The 20094-nt window shown below is 34.9% G+C and overlaps 1 protein-coding gene across 1 annotated transcript in view; it reads right to left on the bottom strand.

Moving 5' to 3' along the window:
* The window catches only part of LOC111514257 (chromosome transmission fidelity protein 18 homolog), a 103974-nt gene extending 83905 nt beyond the window's left edge, over positions 1-20069 (bottom strand). Inside the window, exons 1-5 of the mRNA XM_074175920.1 lie at positions 19885-20069; positions 19173-19834; positions 18234-18570; positions 16620-17201; positions 15306-15691 (exon numbers count right to left, since the gene is read on the bottom strand). Coding sequence (XP_074032021.1) covers positions 15306-15691; positions 16620-17201; positions 18234-18570; positions 19173-19834; positions 19885-19966 — 2049 coding nt within the window. The 5' untranslated portion in view covers positions 19967-20069. The remainder of the gene's footprint in view (positions 1-15305; positions 15692-16619; positions 17202-18233; positions 18571-19172; positions 19835-19884) is intronic.
* Between the last annotated feature and the right edge of the window lie 25 nt (positions 20070-20094).

Raw genomic sequence — 20094 nt, 5'->3', positions numbered from 1 at the left:
TTTCAATTTAAGAGCCACCGGTAGACAGCTGTTTCAGCCTATTGGGCATCGTCAGTACCGGGCAGGCGACAAAATGAGAAAAACCAAGAAAGTAGTTGATATAAATCTGTTTAAAATCTGTTTTTCCGTTAACCAGCTGTCGCACCCCTACGAACGACAACCCTCAGAAGTCGAAACTTGTGCGAGCTGAGGATTAACGAGGTCTTACCTTTTAACGTGTGATTCCTAACACGGGTTGGACGGTAGCAAGTGAAGATCGATAGTTCAGACTAGGGCTTGAACCACCGACCAACACGGCAGTCAATTCGAGTGAGTGAACAAAGCACCCACGCCGAACCGCTTGGCTACCGAATAGCTGCGTAAACGCAAGCGAAACATAAGTGGAACCACCTATTGGTGTGACACCCAAGTCAACTTGCCAAGTTTTTATGTCAGTGTTGGTGGTTTGACCAATCAACCGACAACTGCGGTAGCAGAAATTTGGGAAGCTAACCTGAAATGCCATCGGAAAACGAATCCACATGTTTCTAGAACTGATATGAAATGTAGAAAGGTTAATGCAGTCAAGCTGCTGGAAAATAATTCCATTTTTTAATTTTCATGGAATTATTTTCCAGCAGCTTGACTGCATTAACCTGTACAGTTCAGTACGCATTTCAGGTAGTTAGGAAGATGATTATACATCTTGAGACCATTATACAATATAGAATTTTTAATTAAAGTAGTGTTAGATATGGGAAGACTTAAATTTAGGATCTGGCGTGTGGTGTAATGAGAGACAATGGAGGAAAGTTCTGTTCTATGTTTATGCACTAAACAAACTGTTTCTAAAATGAATGGAGCATACAGTGATAAAATTTCGTTTGCTTCAAATAAAGACCTACTAGAATCTCGCCGCCTAGCTCTACAGAGAAATCTTAATGACCTTTTCTGCAGAATAAAAATCGACTCGAGTCGAGTTTGATTACTTACCCCCCAGAAAGGGATCCTATATCTTAGATGTGATTCTACTAGTGAATAATAGACAGTTTTAGCTGCAGTTAGTCCTAGTTCGTTAGAAGTTATTTTCACAGCATAACATCCAGATGAAAGTTTTTTGTTTAGAGATAGTATGTGGTCCTCAAATTTCAATTTATTATCAATTAATAACCCAAGAAATTTGTTGCATGGCGTGTTCTCAATCACATTCCAATTCGAAGCTAGAGGAATATTATCAAGAATGCAATTAAAGGATAAAACTTTAGTTTTTGAGACATTGAAACTCACTTTTTTTGTCATAGAGATCATTTAACCAGCAAAGGTTTCACTCCGTGTTCTGTGTATTTTATTCTCATAAGGATTATTCTCACAACGTTTCGGCAAAGTCATGCCATCTTCTGGTGATATATGGAGTTTTTCAACTAGACTAATTAATTCGAACTCTGTGTCTCAATTCATAGAGATGGATGTTCCCATTTACCTGCGTTGCTGCCACTACATGTGTTTGCTCGACTACCTGTTTTGGCAGCAACGCAGGCATGATAACATTTTTCTATTTGACGTTTGTTTGAAGGTGGTTGACAATTGATGTCTGAAAAGTTAGAACTTCTATTTACTTACCCATCAAGAAATGAATATATAATTGACTCTTTTTCAATAGACATAGAAAAAAACAAATAAACTAAAGAATGATTCATAAGTGTACATTTAGTAACTTGGGAAAAATAATCCGTTCTACAAGTGGAAACTCTTGCTTTCCCTGCTTTTTCAGAAAAAGATTCGCAAACCTTGACGAAACACATTCATTCCAACTCGAATCTAGACACTCTCCGTACCTTCATTAAAACAAGTGAGATTTCAATTCATTTCTTAATGATGTCTTGAATAATGTAGCAACCTTAGTTACATTCTGAAAGAGCATCATCCAATACGGGCACAGTAATTAACGTGCTTGTGTGTTTAGTAAATTGTGAGGCTGTGATTAAAAAATCTCACTGAAACAAAACACCCGGGCTCTGAAAGAAGTTTAGTACAGTGAAAATTTGCAGGGTCGGACAGAAATGTAAGCTGTGTCTTAAAAAAAAAGTGAAGTTTCACAAAAACTATTGATTTATTAATCAATTTCTATTTTGTCCCCTCCAAATATAATTTCCGTCACGTATTTCTGATATGTACCGCTCTTGGTGGAATCAAATGTGCCAAGTCACTTGAACATTTCTCGTAAAAATATCTATAGAAGAGAGACAAATTTCCAAACTTTCTTCCATGTTCCAGGCTATCAAGATTGCAGTGATATTCTCTATTCTGGATGGAATCCAGCAACTTCAGGGAATGTTTGGGGGCAGGGCTCCATACATGAGAACAATACTCCAAAGAAGGTCTGATCTGAGCTTTATAAAGCATGAAAAGTTGCTGAGGCGTGTACAGTTTCCTGAGTAGAATTAGTGTTCCAAGCTTTTGAGAAGCAGCCTGCAACACCCATCTAGTATATTCAGACATGAGGTACCGAAATCGCAACACCAAGAGAAATCTCGCGTGAACTTTGGCAGGAAACGGGAAGTCTTAGACTAAAAGCTGAAATGAGGCTCTGTTGGGCAGAGAGCCACCCGTTAACACCAGCGGGGGCGCCTCCCATCAGCCTGTCTATGGGAGGCGTGGGTCTATGAGGCGGCGCTGTACTTTGCGGACGTCTTGGGGCTCAATATTGAAGTCTCATCTTGCTGATCCTCCCTTTTCCTTCACCAATCCTTTTCCCCTCCTCCTATCACTCCCGTATGTGGGATAGATGTAAATATTGTAAATATTCTGTACAGTAGACCTTACATTGTTAAAGACAAATGTATAATAACATATTTTTGATTTTGATTTGATTTTGATTTGTAATTCTAGTGAAATGATTGTGCCAAGACATATTGGTGTCCATTTTGACCCCCAACAGACTTATCGAAGCAGAAAGCGGATTCGTCTGACCTGACATTATCATATCGGATTCGAAGACATTTATCTTCTTGGAGAAAACCAATACCTGGGTTTTTGTGGCATTGAATTGAACCTGGTTACTTTCACCCCAATTCAAAATCACTTATAGATCTTCATAACATATGCAATCTCCTGCTGCCGGTAAAGATGTGCCTCCGTAGACGATGTCCTGTAATCCAAATAGAATGACGAGACAAGTGTGATGTCGTCAGCAAAGCAATATATTGAATTTTTGGTTTTTCCCAATAAGTCGTTGATATACAATAAAAAGAGAGGTTGGATACAATATATAGATCCCTGGGGAACACCAGCGTTGATGGTGAAAGTATTCAAGAGATATCCATTGACGGCCACTTGCAGGGAGCTGAAGAGCCATACACAAAAATGATCCGCCAAGCCATAGCATCGAAGTTTGGCCAGCAAACCCTCATGCCACTCACGGTCAAAGGCCTTAGAAATATCTAGCGCAACAGTTCTTGATTCCTCATGTTTTTCGATTGCGTTATTCTAAATATGGATGACATACGATAGAAGGTCGCCAGTTGACCTTTGTTTTCGAAAGCCATATTGATGGCCGCTAAAGATGTTGAAGCCTTCCAAATGTTTGGGGATATGGTGGTTTACGACTTTCTCCATGATTTTGGATATCACTGATAGCAAAGCAACTGTTCTATAGTCATTTGGAAGGTTTTTCTTGTCCTTCTTGGAAATAGGCTGAACGCGACCAATGTTCCAACAAAAAGGAAAAACCCTTTTCTTATAAGACAGGTTGAAAAGTCTGCAGAATACTGGTGCCAGTTCATTTGCGCACTTTTTAAGTACGATGACAGCCACTTCATCAGGGCCAGACGCCTTGTTGATATTGAGCTGTTTCAAAATTCGCCTGACTAGACGCTGTCAAAAAGTTATTTTCGGCATTGTGGATTCTAGCGTGGGAATAGTGGGTGGTGTCCTTCCCAGAAAATCGACTGTGGAGTTGGACGAAAATTTTTCAGCTAGTAGATTTGCTTTTTCTATGGCTGTTGTTGCAATTGAACCATCAACTTGTGTTAGTGGTGGAATTGTGGATTTTGTTAAGTTCTGATTAACAGCTTTAGCTACCGACCAGAAGAATCTGGACCCGCTGAGATTGGCAAGCAGTTTAGCCCTAATTCTCTGATTCTGAAGTTCTTTGCTTTCATTTATCCTTAATTTGCAGCTGCAGGCGACATTATTGGAGGCGACAGCTTGCCCACAACTTTTGTTACATTACATTACATTAATTTTATTCATCGTGAAATCCACATAATTAAAATTACATAAATTCATCAGACTAGTCAAACAGTTTAAAATACAGAGGGTGCACTTTAAGATAATTCAAGACTTACACTACTTATACATTCAATCTACATTACATCTAAAATTTAAAAAATCATTTATGTCATAAAAAGCATGCCTTGCTAAAAATGTTTTAAGTTTGTTCTTAAAGTTTAAAATGTTTTTTGACTCTAGAGTTTTGTCTGTATCCAATATGTCACCGAACTTGTTATAGCATTTAACTCCTATGTGTTTGGGAGCATGTTGTGCAATTTCTAAGCGTGAAAAGGGTTGGTGAATGTTTAATTTGTTTCGTGTATTATAAGAGTGTAAATCAGCGTTTTTTTTGAATGTTTGATTATTTTCTTTGACATACATTATAAGTTGCAGAATATACAGCGTGACTCACGGTCGATGGTAGGTAAGACGTTTCTGGAAAACGCAAAGCATGATTTTTCTGAAAATTTCACCTCTCACATTTCCTTACCTGTTCTATCGATCTAAAATATTTTCAGAATTGCGTCGTTACCACTTCCATCAAAAAGTCCTAGCAACTTTATTTTTTTAAATGGAACACCCCGTATATTAATACATTTTTGGAATCGCTCTAGTATTTTAATACTTTTTTGTTAATAATGTCCTATACCTATCTCTATCTGTTTTCGAGATAAAAAATAAATTGTGCTAAATATGGTCCAAAACATAGCCTTAATTGAAATTAAGTACATCAGTACTCTCAATTCATGAAAAGTTGATATTTTGATGATAGTTTGGACAAACTAATCGTCAAGTTTTCTTAATAAAGCCGTTTTTGTGGAAAAATAGTTATTTACGTTTTACCTACAAGTGTTGAAAGTGGCATTTTATTTTGTGATTGGGGATTATTGCAAAACGAGCGTCAGCAAGAGGAGCAAACTCACGAGCAAAATAAAATCACTTTTAACAAATGTATCATACAAATTTTTTTGTATAACGTTACTGCTGATAATAAAAAAAATTATAGGGTCCATGGGATTTGAACACACGATTTTTTGATTACAAGGCATATGTTACAACTACATACGCCAACTCACGTTATTTTAAGGAGGATTATTGGTTAGTTATGAAGGACTTTCTACAGTTGGATTGAATACTACTTTGTCATCGTCAGTAACTTTACAGGGATTTAATATTACCAATAGCACGAACTGCATGTGTGAACTTTTCTAAATGATTTTTTGGTAGCTGTTCTGATTGAAGTGTTTCAATCAAAGAGATTTTCAATAACAGTTGTACAAAAAATAATTTTTAAAGAATTTGATTTCTAGGTAGCCGTGGAAATATCAAGCTTATGACAGTTTGGTGACTTTTGTAAGTAATTGATAAATGGTTATTGACGGTGTTTCAAAAAATCGCCAAAAATGAATGCAAATATTGATTATTCAAACGAAGTCCTTATGAAATTATTTATTATACACGGACAGTGTAATCAAATCATTGCCAGAACTTGTAGAAAATTCAACCAAATGTATCCTGAATTAACACCAATGAACGAGAGGAAGTTTGTACGATTACAAAATAATTTCCTTAACTATGGCTCCATGTTAAAAGCGCCTTCAACATTACCAAAACCTGTTACTTCAAATGAGGACAATGCTGTTAACGTTTTGGCATATTTTTATGCATATCCAGAAGCTTCCATTCGCAGTTCAGAAAAAGATTCAGGTGTATCACATGCTTCAGTACAACGAATTTTGAAAAATCACGGAATGCATCCGTATAAATTTACCAAAATTCAAGCTCTAGAAGCAGAAGATTTCGAACGTAAAATGCATTTTTGTGAATCCCTTTTGATTCATACACAGAAAGATCGGGAATTTTTGTCAAAAATAATTTGGAGCGACGAATCAAAATTTACGAGGGATGGTATTTTCAATAAAAGGAATAAACATTTTTGGGCTGATTTTCAAGAAAAATTTGACCTGAATGTTTTCTGTATTCTGAAGAACAATAAAATTAGCTTTTTTATTTATAAAGTCACACTGAATGCAGAGAGATATCTTCAAATATTAAGGACGACTGTAACCGATTTTCTTGAAAATTTGCTTTTAGAGGAATATAGGAATTCGTGGTATCAACTGGACGGAGCGCCAGCTCATTCCACCCAGGAAGTTTCCAGGAAACTTGACGAACTCTTCGACGATCTTTGGTTTAGGCGTTTAGGGCCGTGGGATTGGCCATCGAGATCACGCCACTTGACTTTTTTTATGAGGTGTTTTAAAAGAAAGGGTATACAGTACTCCAGTGCCTACCAAAGAAGAATTGCGACGGCGAATAGTGCGGAGTATTGAAGATCTGGATACCCAGGAAATTGAAAAAGCAACCACAAGTCGCGTACAAAAAAACATTTTAGTGTTTAGAATGTAATGGACAACATTTTCAGCATTTATTGTGAAAATGTGATATTTTGTTTACAATTTTGTTATTTTGAATCATCCTATTCTGTTATTGTCTGTACTTTCACATGTTTTAGCCCACAAAATCTTACTTTTTACCTAGAAATGACTGATTTTTGGTACAGTACAGATGATTCGAAACACCGTCGATAACTCTTTGTGAATAACTTATAAAAGTAACCGAACTGCTATAAGCTTGATAATTACACTGCTACCTGAATCCAAATTCTAAAAAAAAATAATGTTTCTAGAAGAAGCGACTTTATTGAGAAAACTTGACGATTTAGGTATAGGGACATGATATCTCATCTTGAAGCATTTTTCACCATCTTTCAATTTATCGAGTAATATACAGGGGGTTTCATTTGAAAAAAATGAACTTTCGACTACTTTTATGCACAATGGAAATAATAGTAATTTTAGCACGCCCTGTATGATATGGAGTCGATTTCTTGGTGTTATTTGAATATTTCGAGTTTGTCCAAACTATCATCAAAATATCAACTTTTCATGAATTGAGAGTACTGATGTACTTAATTTCAATTAAGGCTATGTTTTGGACCATACTTAGCACAATTTATTGTTTATCTCGAAAGCAGAGATAGAGATAGGTATAGGACATTATCAACAAAAAAGTATTAAAATACCAGAGCGATTCCAAAAATGTATCAATATACGGGGTGTTCCATTTGAAAAAATAAAGTTGCTAGGACTTTTTGATGGAAGTGGCAACGCCGCAATGCTGAAAATATTTTAGATCGATAGAACAGGTAAGGAAATGTGAGAGGTGAAATTTTCAGAAAAATCATGCTTTGCGTTTTACAGAAACGTCTAACCTACCATCGACCGTGACTGACGCTGTATAAACTTGGTAGTGTTAGAATATTTTCTTTTTTAAAAACCTCTTTACACGATGATGTTGGGGTCATTTTGTGCATGGATCGTAATATTCGTTTCTGGACTATAAAAACTCTATTGATATGTGGTGATGAACCCCAAAATATTAAGCAATATTGAATAGTTGACTGCACCAATCCATAATATACAAGCTTTAATACATGGGGTGATACTGTGTCTCTTATATTTCGGATTACATAACACAAAGAACATATTTTGTGGTTACTGTGTTCACGTGCGTTTCCCAAGTGAGCTTTGGATCTAATGTTACCCCCAGGAATTTCATTTTATCAGCGACTTCAATAGATTTGTTGTCAATATGTAAATGAGGATTGGAATCAAATGTCATATTTTTTGGTAGAAATCGCATATATCTCGTCTTTTCTTCATTCAATGTTAGGCCATTTTCTTGACAGTATTCACTAAATTCGGTGGATGCTTTGTTGCAGTTCTCAATGAGTTGTTCATACTGAGGATGTGTTAGTATAAAATTTGTGTCATCTGCATATTCTATGATTCTATCAGGAATACCACATGTTCTGTTAATATCACTGATAAAAATGATAAAAAACAGAGGCCCGAGTACCGAACCCTGGGACACTCCTCTCGAGGTGTTCATTGACTTGGACCGTTTATTATTAAGAAGAATCATTTGAGATCGATTTGAAAGATATGATTCTGCCCAATTATGTGGTTTACCTCGTATCCCCACACCTTCCATTTTCATGAGTAGTCAAATGCACAACTTAGATCATAAAAAAGACCAATAGTGTTTTGTTTTCCGTTGAGTGCCTCGTAAATAAAATCCAATCCATCTCCAATGGCTCCGGTGGTAGACTTAGTTGAATTTCTGGTAGTAGATGAAATCGTTCAAGATAGTTAGTCAATCGTTCGGACTATGCTGCTTCAAATATTTTAGCGATGTGTCTTGGCATGTTGAACAAGGTTTGCCGTTTATGTCAATTTTCGATGCAGTTCTGATTTGGATTTTAAGGTATATCCTTGAGCTCTCTCATCAATTCGGTTTTTATTTTTTCAATCGTCGCAACACGCCGTCCTTTCATGGATCCCTCAATTCTGGGAACAGGAAAAAGTCGCAGGGGGGCAAATCTGGTGGATACGGTGGCTGAGACACGATTACGTTATTGTTTTTGGCCAAAAATTACGAACAAACAATGACTTAACTAGTCATTGGTATAATTCTGTGATGTATGACCCATTTGATTGAATTTGACGTGCTTCCTTGGTCTTGGCTCTCCTGGGCTCTTTCACTGAGACAACGAGACTTTGTTTTCGATGTCATAACCATATATCCATGATTCGTCATCAGTTATGACCCTTTTGAGCAAATCTGGATCGCCGTTGACGCCATTCAACAATACCCCAGCGATGCTCATGCGACGATTTTTTTGATTAAAATTCAGCAATTTTGGGGCGAACTCTTCTAACTTTTTTGCCTCTCACCAACAAACTGAATATGCTAAACAGCTAAAACAGTGAACAGATGTTGGAGACCAAGATAAAAAAATTTAAAAATCGCTAATCGAATGTACATAGCCCGCGAAATTTGAACATTCGCCTTATTTTTTAACAGTCCACATAGTTAGGGCACAGGCTAGATAGGGTGGCGAATCGTAGACCGTTTTGATTTTTGTTTTTCAATATACAAAAATAATTTTGGAGTAATAATCATACATTGACTTCGATACATAATCCGCTCAAATACACTCACGAAATTAATTGACTGACTCGTTCAGTAGCATTCTCTGGGACTTTATCATTGTAATCCCAAGAAATAACAGGGAATATTTTTCACTGGGGGAATTAAACATTAATCTGAACTGATGTGAATGGACTAACCCGTAACTTGATTAAAATTAATAACTGTTTCGCTAACACCGTAGCTTCCTTAAGTCTGGAAATAAAATATATTTATGAAAATTATTTAATTGTTATCTGCACTAATAAAAGAAAAAAGATGTTTTCTTCGTAATGAAATAACAAAAACTATTCAACCGATTTCAAAAATTATTTCACCTATATTAATAATAATGGATTTCATTGACAGGAAAAAAATTACAAATAATAACAAGATAATACCTAGACCTAACAAATGGCAAGATTCAATTCCTAACCATGCCACAAAAACCGGCAGATCTTGCTCTTACATCCAACCAAGGAATGTGTGAACCTATGATAGACATTGCGTGAATAGACACCTACACAGGAAAAAATGAATTGACAAATTGAACATACACAATTAAAAAGAAAAAAGAGTGTGTATGCACTCAAGTACGCACGTACGAAGTTATTCTTCTTTTTTTTAATTATATCTGTTATTTATTTGATTATTCGTTTAACTTCATTCATGTATTCCAAATATTTATTAAAATTTATTTTGATATTGTTACGTTTTCCCCGTGGGTTGACCAATTATTGAGTATACTGAATAATCAAACTCAACTTTATTTGACTTTAAATACAACAAACACTTCAACTGAAACTTCAACTATTATTCGAATGTCTATCGCCTTACTAGATCGCTTCGCGTACCGCACTGTAACACTGTCTCAATATGCCCGTTGCTAGCGTTTATATATCGTAATCGAATGCGCTAGAAAATTTCGCCGGAATTCCATCGAAATCAGCGAGAATAATGCTACCTATTCTCGCTGCATCTAGAGCGGCAGCGCACATCGTAAATTAGCGCGCTCTTAGCTACGTCACAATTGGTGTATGACTACCAGTGGCGGCCGGCGTTATTTTCTTCCGGGCTTGATTTACAACAATACTATCGTCATATTAATTCAATATTTGGAATAATTTAATTTTTCCCGACTTTAACATTATTTGTATCTATTATTACTATTATTACTATTACTATTGTACACTGATTACATATTAAATAATAATGTACAAGTTTTACCACTTTCATCACTTATAATCACGGTAGCACACCTAGATGTCTTTACTTTTACTCTGTTGGTAACTTTTTTGAAAAACAAAAACGTACATCAATCATCATTATATACTTATTCACAATTTCCAATAACATTCTACCAACAAATGTCGTTTGCACAAAAAAAAAATCAAAGAATACCATAAAAACTATAACAATAGTAAAAAATAGTAGATAGAAAATGTATCATTATAAATTATAACAATAATAAAAAATAACCACTCAATGGAAATGAATAATAAAATGTTTACTGAATATTTCTAGGTTTCAAGAGAGATACATTTTACAGTTTTAATAGAAATTTTGAACTGTTTGAAAAAGTTAACCAAAAATTCAGAAATTGTTCCTTGGGCAACAATAAAACGACCATTGACTTTCATTTCACCATTAATTTTATATTTCTTCTTGAAAAATGTATTGCTATAATGTCAAATGTTCCAATGTTACCATTGGAAGCTGTACAGTTTATTTCCTAATTCATGAAATAAGTAAGAAAATATTTTTCATGAAAAAAATTCAAAATTTAAACAATTACAGAAATTCATTGTAAGAATATTTTCTAACAAAATGTTCAAAAACAATTCCGTGTTAGGAATCACACGTTAAAAGGTAAGACCTCGTTAGTCCTTAGGTCGCACAAGTTTCTCAACTTCTGAGAGTTGTCGTTCGTATGGGAGCGACAGCTGATTAACGGAAAAACAGATTTTAAACAGATTTTTAATAAATTCATGAAGCGTATATAACAGTTTTTGAGCAGATTGGTCCTAATATCTAACCGGAAAAAACGAACTTTTTGCGATGTTCAAATCATACAGGAACGCCACTTCACAAAGTCCAAAATGAAGTTGAATTATTTATCGTAGTTCTTAGACAAGAGACGATCTTTTTTTTTTGAAACCTCCCTAGTCATTAGTACTTCATTTGAAAAATTGGAAAAACTACAATGTGGCGCCATCTTCCCTTCAATAGATACATTAGCGGATAACACAACCATTCTGTTGTGAGTGGCCCATAATTTTGTGGATGAGTATCCATTCGATTTTTTATAGAAAGAACAGCCTCTTTATAAAAGTGTATTAGAAAATGTCAGTTCAGAAATATTTTATGAAACAGATGACTTTAACCAGAATGGCAGTATCCGTATGAGACTAATAACCATGTGACAGCATCATAAATGTACCACAATGTTAAAATACTCCTTATCATTTACATTGATCACGATATCTTATTGAATTTTCAAATAGCCGTCCATCGTTCCTCAAACACTATTCGCTCTTGAATAGTATTTTTATGGACATTTTCCAGCATTTTTGGGGTTATAGCCATGTAAGCCCTCCTTATTGTTTCTTTCAATTTGTCAATGTTGCTAGAAGTTGAGCTGAATACCTTGTCTTTAATGGAGCCCCACAGAGTGAAAAGTCCAGAAGGGTCAGGTCAGGTGAACGAGCCTCCGACAAGAATTCCAAATATAATTCCCACCTCAAAAATGTCTCAAAAAAGTAGGGTGCTATAATCTTGGTGTCTAGCACATCAACCTAAACATTAACTCCAAATCTCTCTTGCAAATTTATTGCTCTATGTAAGAAGGAATTTTCTTCTCGCCAGTGATAATGGATATTTCTGTTAAACCATCATTTATTTGTGAATCTACTCCCGTCACACCATAAAATTTTATTACAGATTTCCTGACGATGTTGTCTACAAAATATTATCTCCTATTAGTTTCCTGTAAATGCAAATGGTTGATTTTTCTGACTTTGCGATGTCTATATTTATTTCTTCAAAAAATGTTTTCAACTGACAGTCGATATAACACTATGATTTGCAATCTCTCTCAATGATACTTCTTTGTTTTCAATTGTTCGGTATTCCACAAATCCTGAATCGAAATAATATCACTTTATTATAGTTAAGAATGTCTTATGAACTCACCCAAAACGTCAATTTTAGTATCACCACACTTTTCAGTTTGTATACCTCTTACTCGAGGGTTTTTCAAATGAACCATGATTCCGTAAACTCCTCTCAATGTGTTGAAAATATCTTTTGGATGACTGACGTCACTCAGGGTATAATTCCCCATACAAAGCTAGAGATCTAGTAGCATTTCCCAAACATATCGTGTACACGAAAGGCATTAACTTTCTCATCATTAGAAAAATTCATGGTTTTCCCGTCACAAATTCACACAAATTCGTGTCGGGACGTATTTGACAGTGATGACAATTATACATATTATGTTAACCATCTGACCTGAAAGACCACTCACCTTACAAACTAATCGGCTTCGTTAGGAAGCTGGGTTTATTTGGTCAAGTGTGAATAGGTGTGAGCCACAATAAATCCTTGCGGGTTGCGGTGGAGGGTCGAATAGACCCACCTACTTTGGCTCACATTAAACAAATTTATTTATTTCAGTTCTTGCTCAGAAGTGTGTCGAAATAGCTGTTTGTATTAAATGTTAGTGTTGTGTAAATTATGAAGTATTATTTTCATCCTACCCATTCAAATTAAATAAATTAACACATATTAGAGAATCCATGTTCTTTATATCTGACGTAAATTATTGAGTCTTTGATCAGTGTGGGTTTAGGGATGAATAATGATAAATTCATTGCATTTCATGCAGTGCAATAATTTTTTTCATATAAAGATTTATTCTTGTAAATCAGACATGTAGCTTCTGAAACGTAGATTGAGGTTAATGTCAGTATTCTGTGTTTCAGGAAAAGGGGTTTGCAGAAAGTCAACCTATTTACTTGGCACAAATACCGCACCGCTCGCTTTTGCAGTAAAAATATGTTCTTAAAGAGTTCATTACTACACGAACCCCAGAACTGGATTACGCACCTCAAGTTTGACTCAATGAGAGCAAAATAGCCATTTTTTGCTGCAGCATAACCTAACTCTTTAGCTGTAGACCTGAGGGCAAAACAGCCAGATGATAATTTTTTGTTTAGCATGTTGATGTGATTTGTGAATTTCAAATTGGTATCTATGTTAAGTTCCAACAGTTTTATATTGCTGTCAGATAGTATAGAGTCAGCTCCTAATTCTATATCCGGAAGAAAATTTGCATCGCACCAAGACTTGATTTTTTGTTGGTCTCTTGTAACAATTTTCGAAGCAAATTTACATCTTCAGAGTGCTATAGAATGTTATTGTCGTCGGCAAATAAAGTGAAGGGGCCAGATATATCTAAGAGGGAAAGATCATTTATATACAGGAGAAATAGATGTGGACTCAAAAACTGATCCTTGGGGTACTCCCCAACCAACGTTTCATAATCCGGATGTATGGTTAGTTTTAACCAGTTGGTTTCGTCCTGTCGAATATGATTTCGTGCACTTCAGGGCCACGTCTCTTATACCATAATGAGTTTCTGTAATAATAATGTATGATTGACACAATCAAGAGGTTTAGTCATATCACAGAATACTGCCGCCACGTTCTTGCCTACATTGATGCTGTTGTATGCCATTTCTAGACAATTAAACATCGCATCAGACGTATTCTTGTCATTTCTAAATACAAATTGTTCATTGATGATTAATTTGTTTGCTTCAAAATATTTTATCAAGAGAATTTTGATTGTTTTTTCGGAGATGAACATCGAGAAACACATATATTGTAATACAGATCTGAATTAGTAATTTGAGTGGCTACAAAATTCGATGAAAAATCTTTAGATGTCCGTATTTAATAAAATAAAGTGACGATGAAATCTAATGAACGAAACGTCGCATTGCAAATTAGTTTATATCAGATTATATAAAACAGTATTGAAAATTCGTCTGCCATTTTTTATATCATTCAAAATGGAGGCAGTACAGCCAAAAAACGGAATTCGACAATTATAGTTTTTGGGGAATATTCCAAAAACAACCACAGATATTCTCAATCTGAAAAGAGATTATTCCAGTTCCCCAATTTAACCGACATTGTAGGTCTTGCCGTTTCCGAGATATCAATAATAGGATCAGCAAAAAAAACGGCCTGTAAAAGTACCGTTTTGGAAATCAGAAGTATCAGAATAGTTCCATAGTAGTTTGGAGATTAGTTAGAAAACATTATCTCCGAGAACAAGAAAAGCGACAAGTGAACGAGTGAAATAATGATATAATGGTCGGTCGGTCGGTAGCCAAGCGGTTCGGCGTGGGTGCTTTGTTCACTCACTCGAATTGACTGCCGTGTTGGTCGGTGGTTCAAGCCCTATTCTAAACGATCAATCTTGACTTGCTACCGTCCAACCCGTGTTAGGAATCACACGTTAAAAGGTAAGACCTCGTTAATCCTTAGCTCACACAAGTTTCGACTTTTGAGGGTTGTCGTTCGTAGGGGTGCGACAGCTAGTTAACGAAAAAACAGACAGACAGACAGAATTATAAATTGTAATTGAAGAATGGTGTTGAATCGCACTGTCATTTATTATATTAAGTCATCAAGTTTGATTAAGCCTACCATTTAGTATTGAAGAACCCGTACATAGTTGTAACAAATACTCACATTTCAAAATGAAAAAGTAAACATATTATTGAAATAGTTTCAAGATGTCACTGTGATAATAGATAAGTTATCAAACAACACATACTGAGTGATTATTGTTAGAGAGTGAAATTATAATCAATTGTGTAAGAAAAGTGAACTACACAAACAAATAGGTAAATTCTTGACTCAAAAATTTTCAAGAATAAATAGTTGTTGAATTAAAAGTCTTTTTACAGTTCTTCTATTTTTTTTTTTTTAAATTGGAAACTCACCTCATACCCAACACTGGGATACTGCAACGTTTGGCTCTGAAGAGTTGCAAAAACAAAATTCCAAACAACGAAAGCGTAAGGCAAGTACAAACTCAAACTATAATTCTGCAACGAGTATATTTGTTTGTTGAGCAAATCGCTGAAAACAAACCAATTCAAAGCCTCGCTGACACCATTCATAGAAGGATCTTTCAATTTCAGCTTTGGAAAGTTTTCAAAAACTCCCTGCGACAGCCTGTCATAGTCGCCAAATGACGAAACAGTTTGCAAAACTTTTGACATTCTATCTTTTGTAATCTGTTTGCTGTCCAAAGATTTCAAATCTGTCACAGATTTCAATTTGGGTTTTTCGATACGAAAAATTTCTTGCCAAACTGCGAAAAGACCTGGAACAATGAGAAATCGCCATCAATAACCATTCACTGAGACTCAAACAAAGAAATAAACAACAGAAACTGCTCAATCTGAAAAATTCATTATATTGTAAATTATCCCCCAAGAAAAAAAAAACGCCAGCCGCCGCTGGTCTTCGTCGATCGATTGTGGCTTAGCCAAGGTCGCACTCAACTCTACTATTGTGTTTTTCGACCGTTCTAGATATAGTCGCTTCAAGAAACTTCCGAAGACTTTCCGTATCGGCTTCTAGAGACTTCCATTTCGATATATAAACAGTACTAACAAGCAGATCGGGAAAGTCTGGTTGAAAGTGCGGTACGAAGTGATCTAATAGACAATAGACATTTGAATATTAGTCTGTAGTTTCATTTAAAGTGTTTGTGCTGTATTGTCAGTGTAGTAGGCGTCAAAGGCGAACGTCAAGGGGGAGCGTCGTCATTCACATCTTCTCGACCTTTCATGAAAAGCTTGTACCATTTGTACTTGATTCCATTTTTTACACAAAATTCGATTTGATCAATTTTTTCGATAGTAGAAAATCGTTAAACACGAAAAACACTTTTAAATTTGATGCCGCTCACCAACAAACTAAACATGTTAGACAGCTGAAACTGTGAATATATGTTCGAGACGAGTGTAGCAACATAAAAATTTTAAAAATCGCTAATTAAATGTACGTAGCCCGCAAAATTTGAACATTCACCTAATTTTTGAACAGACCTGGTACTTTCATATAACAAGATATTTAATTATATTAGCGGATTATTATTATAATCCGCTAGAGAAATAACAAATGCTCAACCAAATTTTTCATTTCAAACTTCCTTTCGTTTCACTTTCTCAAAAATATATATATTACAAAAAAAGGTTTTCTCAGACTTTGTTCTTTCGAAAAATGATATTTGATTGAACTCCTACCTTTCTGTATATCCTTCTGACCAATATTTGATTTGTAAACATCAGATAAGGTAACAGGTTTCTTCTGTATTTTGAAAAAGTATAAAACAGACAAGCAAGATCTTATGTCCTTGTTCCCCTTTTCCGCTAATGCCAACATCGCTCCCAGGTCAGTTTTTATGTTCTCCCTTCTTGCTATACACATCAGTCTATCTGCTAGTCTAGCACTTGATGTTTGAGGAAAATTGATAACAAAAGCTATTTGCCTCAACGGTCTCAAGGCCGGTACATACACGTCGTTACAAATACAAATAATAGGCCTCTTGAGGATAAACTGTTTGGGTCCTTTTCCTTTCTTGGCTTTCGCACTAACCGTGCCATTTATAAATTTCACAAGGAAGTCTATAGATGCCTGAGGAGCTCCATCTATTTCATCAAAGACAAGACAATTTGGGCGTCCTTCGGTGTCTACGACTGAACGCATCTGTGTGGCATTTTCCAAGGAGGTTTTGAAGGCTTCGGTGCTACGATCATCAGAAGCATTTATTTCAACGACGTTGTAACCTGCATGCTTCGCTGCCACGTGAGCTAGAGTTGTTTTACCTAGAAAAGTAGAGTTCATTTCAGTAAATACTGGCATACTTTGCAAAAACGTCCAAGAAATTGAAATATAATAATAATAATAATGATCTTCAATAATCCCAAAAAACAAGAATGTTTATAACAGGAATGAAATTTAAAGTAGTGATTGAATTTTTTTTAACAAGAACACCCTATATTGTTTTGCATTATCAGATGCTCCATGATGAGCAGATTTCAACAAAGTATAAAACATATGGTCTGAAGCTTATGGTTCAGGAGTTACAAATTATTTGAGATGAAAACGAGCCACCCTGAATAACTTTTGGAACAATGATTTTCATGAAAAATAAAAAACACTTCAAAAATAGTATACAAGAGGACACATTTTGAAATATTCGTTCTAGGGACAAATATGGAAGCAATAAATCAGAAAAAGAGATTTCTCCTTCCCTCATCAATTTTCACAAATTATTTAATTGTGATTGGCTATTTATTGAAAAAATATGTTTATGGGATGGTTAATGTTTGTCAAATAGTTATATAATAGAAATTCAAGAATCAAAAAATTGGTTACCCTAAATTTAATAAATATTATTGGAATGTCATTTAAAATTATTTACCTGTTGCTTGTTATGTTTTACTTTTAACCATTAACAAAGTGTTCATTCACCCTTTCTACTTTTAAAGTAATTATACATATTGAAGATTACACGTTTTTTTCACTAATTTTAAAATTATAACATTGACTTAATAACTCATAACTTCACTCACGACTCAACTTATAACTTAACGTGTTACTATTTACTTCTGGCTGTCGCGCTACTGACAATGTGAAATATGACTTAAGTGGGCTGAGTCTTTCAACACAGAACGATTTTTCTACACTGACTCAGTTTAGTTGGCGTTGACTATACTTCTGTGATCAAAATATGTCACTAAATTTTTTGATGATAAGATATTATTCTGGGATTACAAAAATAAGATCATTTTGGATAACGATTGTAATAATTGTGAATGAAATTTCAAAATTATCAGGATTATGTTATATTTTACCTAAACCAGGAGGTCCACATAATAAAGCCACTTTATGATGAGGTCTTCCGTGTTCATCAAGACTCCTATTGAGTTCTTTCTCCATGTTGAATTTACTTTTTGTGTCATCTGGTTTGATTGGATGAATTTTTGATTTTCTATTAAAGACAACCTTATCCCAAAGTTTCAACCACTTCAACATAATTCTGTTTGTACTTTCATCACTCAATAGTTCTACATATTTACGAGGCTTGTATAAGTCAGTCCAAAGTTGTTGATGATCATCTGTTTTTCCCTCCACCATCATAACATCATTCCTATCTGCTTCTTGTGAGGCTAACGCTACTTGTTTTTCTATCTGAAAAAAAAAACAAATTTACTTCTTGGTAAAATTTCATACATGAAAATTTTGTTTTTCCCATGTACTGTTTCAATTTTGATGGAATGAAAGAAAAAACATTTCCAATTCTCATCAAACATTCTTCATAAAGCAAAATTATAGACCTCCGACAAACATGAACTACAAATTCAGTACAAATATGTACTGCAAGATATATTAAATACATAACTCCACAACTTCTACCACCTCTTCAACGGACGGAAGTTCAGGATCTTTTTATCATTTTTCAGTTAAGAAAAGACACAGTCGAACAAACTCAAATCTAGTGAATAGATTTAAGAGGCATTTTGCTACACAGTAGCTTCATCAGTTTGACTTATGCAACTATGATTGCATTTATAACTAACTACATATTTCATTCATGAAAGTGTTTATATTTTTTTTCATTTCGGGAATAAATTTGTGTTAGTCTAGTCGGGTAGATGTGGTTGAAATAAATTTTACATTTATATAAAGACTGGCATATTATTTTTTTTGCTTAATATCAACTCAGAATTTGTTGCTAGCTGAGCTTGACAAACATTGCATTCAGAAGATAACTGAATAATAAAAATTATTACCAAAGCTCTAGCATCCTCCCACATCTGTTTAGAACTATCATCCATCACACTCTTCGTAGAACATTCTTTAACAATTCTCTGGATCTCTTCCTTCTCATATTCCTCTGAATGGAATCTCACATATACTCTTTCACCATCAAACCTTTTCACACCAATGAACGGGTATTTTGGTACTCTAAAAGAAATATTATTCATATCACGTTGTCTGTTAAAAGTAGCTGAATTTGTTCGGACACCGATAATATTATTTTTTTCCTTATTCAATCTCCTCAGTTCAATTATCTGTTCCATAAGAGCCTCTAGTTCTTCTTTCTCGCTTCTCTTTGATTTTTTAATGAAAGGCTGATCATCCAATAAAATGTCATCACCTAAATCGTTGATGTCTCCAAATAGTTCCTCTACTGTTCTCTTTCTACTGCTGGAAGGCTCAACATTATGGGAAGATGAGGAAATTATTTGGGAACTGGTACCCGATGACTGTATAATTTCTTCAGTGTTAGAAACTGAGGAAATTTCCGAAGAGTGAGCTAGCGATGAAAGGGTGGGAAATTCTTTTTCGAATGTTTCAACGCTCTGGGAATTAGTAGCTGGTGGCTGCTTTTCTGTAGCTGTAGAAGAAAAATCTAGGCTTCTTCTCGTTTTAGAGGGAGGTTGGTAATATTCTAAAATTGATAAAATGAAATAACAGAGCAAAACAATTTATTATGCTAACCATCTTCTTGTTCCCTCAATATATCTAGTTCATCGCCATACATTAATTCAAATTCTTCATCTGGATTTGGATAATCGTCCATTTCTGTTTTTTATTATTTCAATAATTTCTTATGATTATTTTCAAATTAATTTTTCACGCCATTCCCGCTAAAAGAACATAACCTAAAATTTAAACGTCAAATAATATTCCTCTTCCTAATAATTGACA

This window comes from Leptinotarsa decemlineata, unplaced genomic scaffold, assembly GCF_025532065.1.
Source record: "Leptinotarsa decemlineata unplaced genomic scaffold, Ldec_3_MD MMD2_tig00001393_RagTag_RagTag, whole genome shotgun sequence".
In the NCBI taxonomy this organism is placed as follows: Eukaryota; Metazoa; Arthropoda; class Insecta; order Coleoptera; family Chrysomelidae; genus Leptinotarsa; species Leptinotarsa decemlineata.
This window is presented reverse-complemented; position numbering and strand designations above follow the sequence as displayed.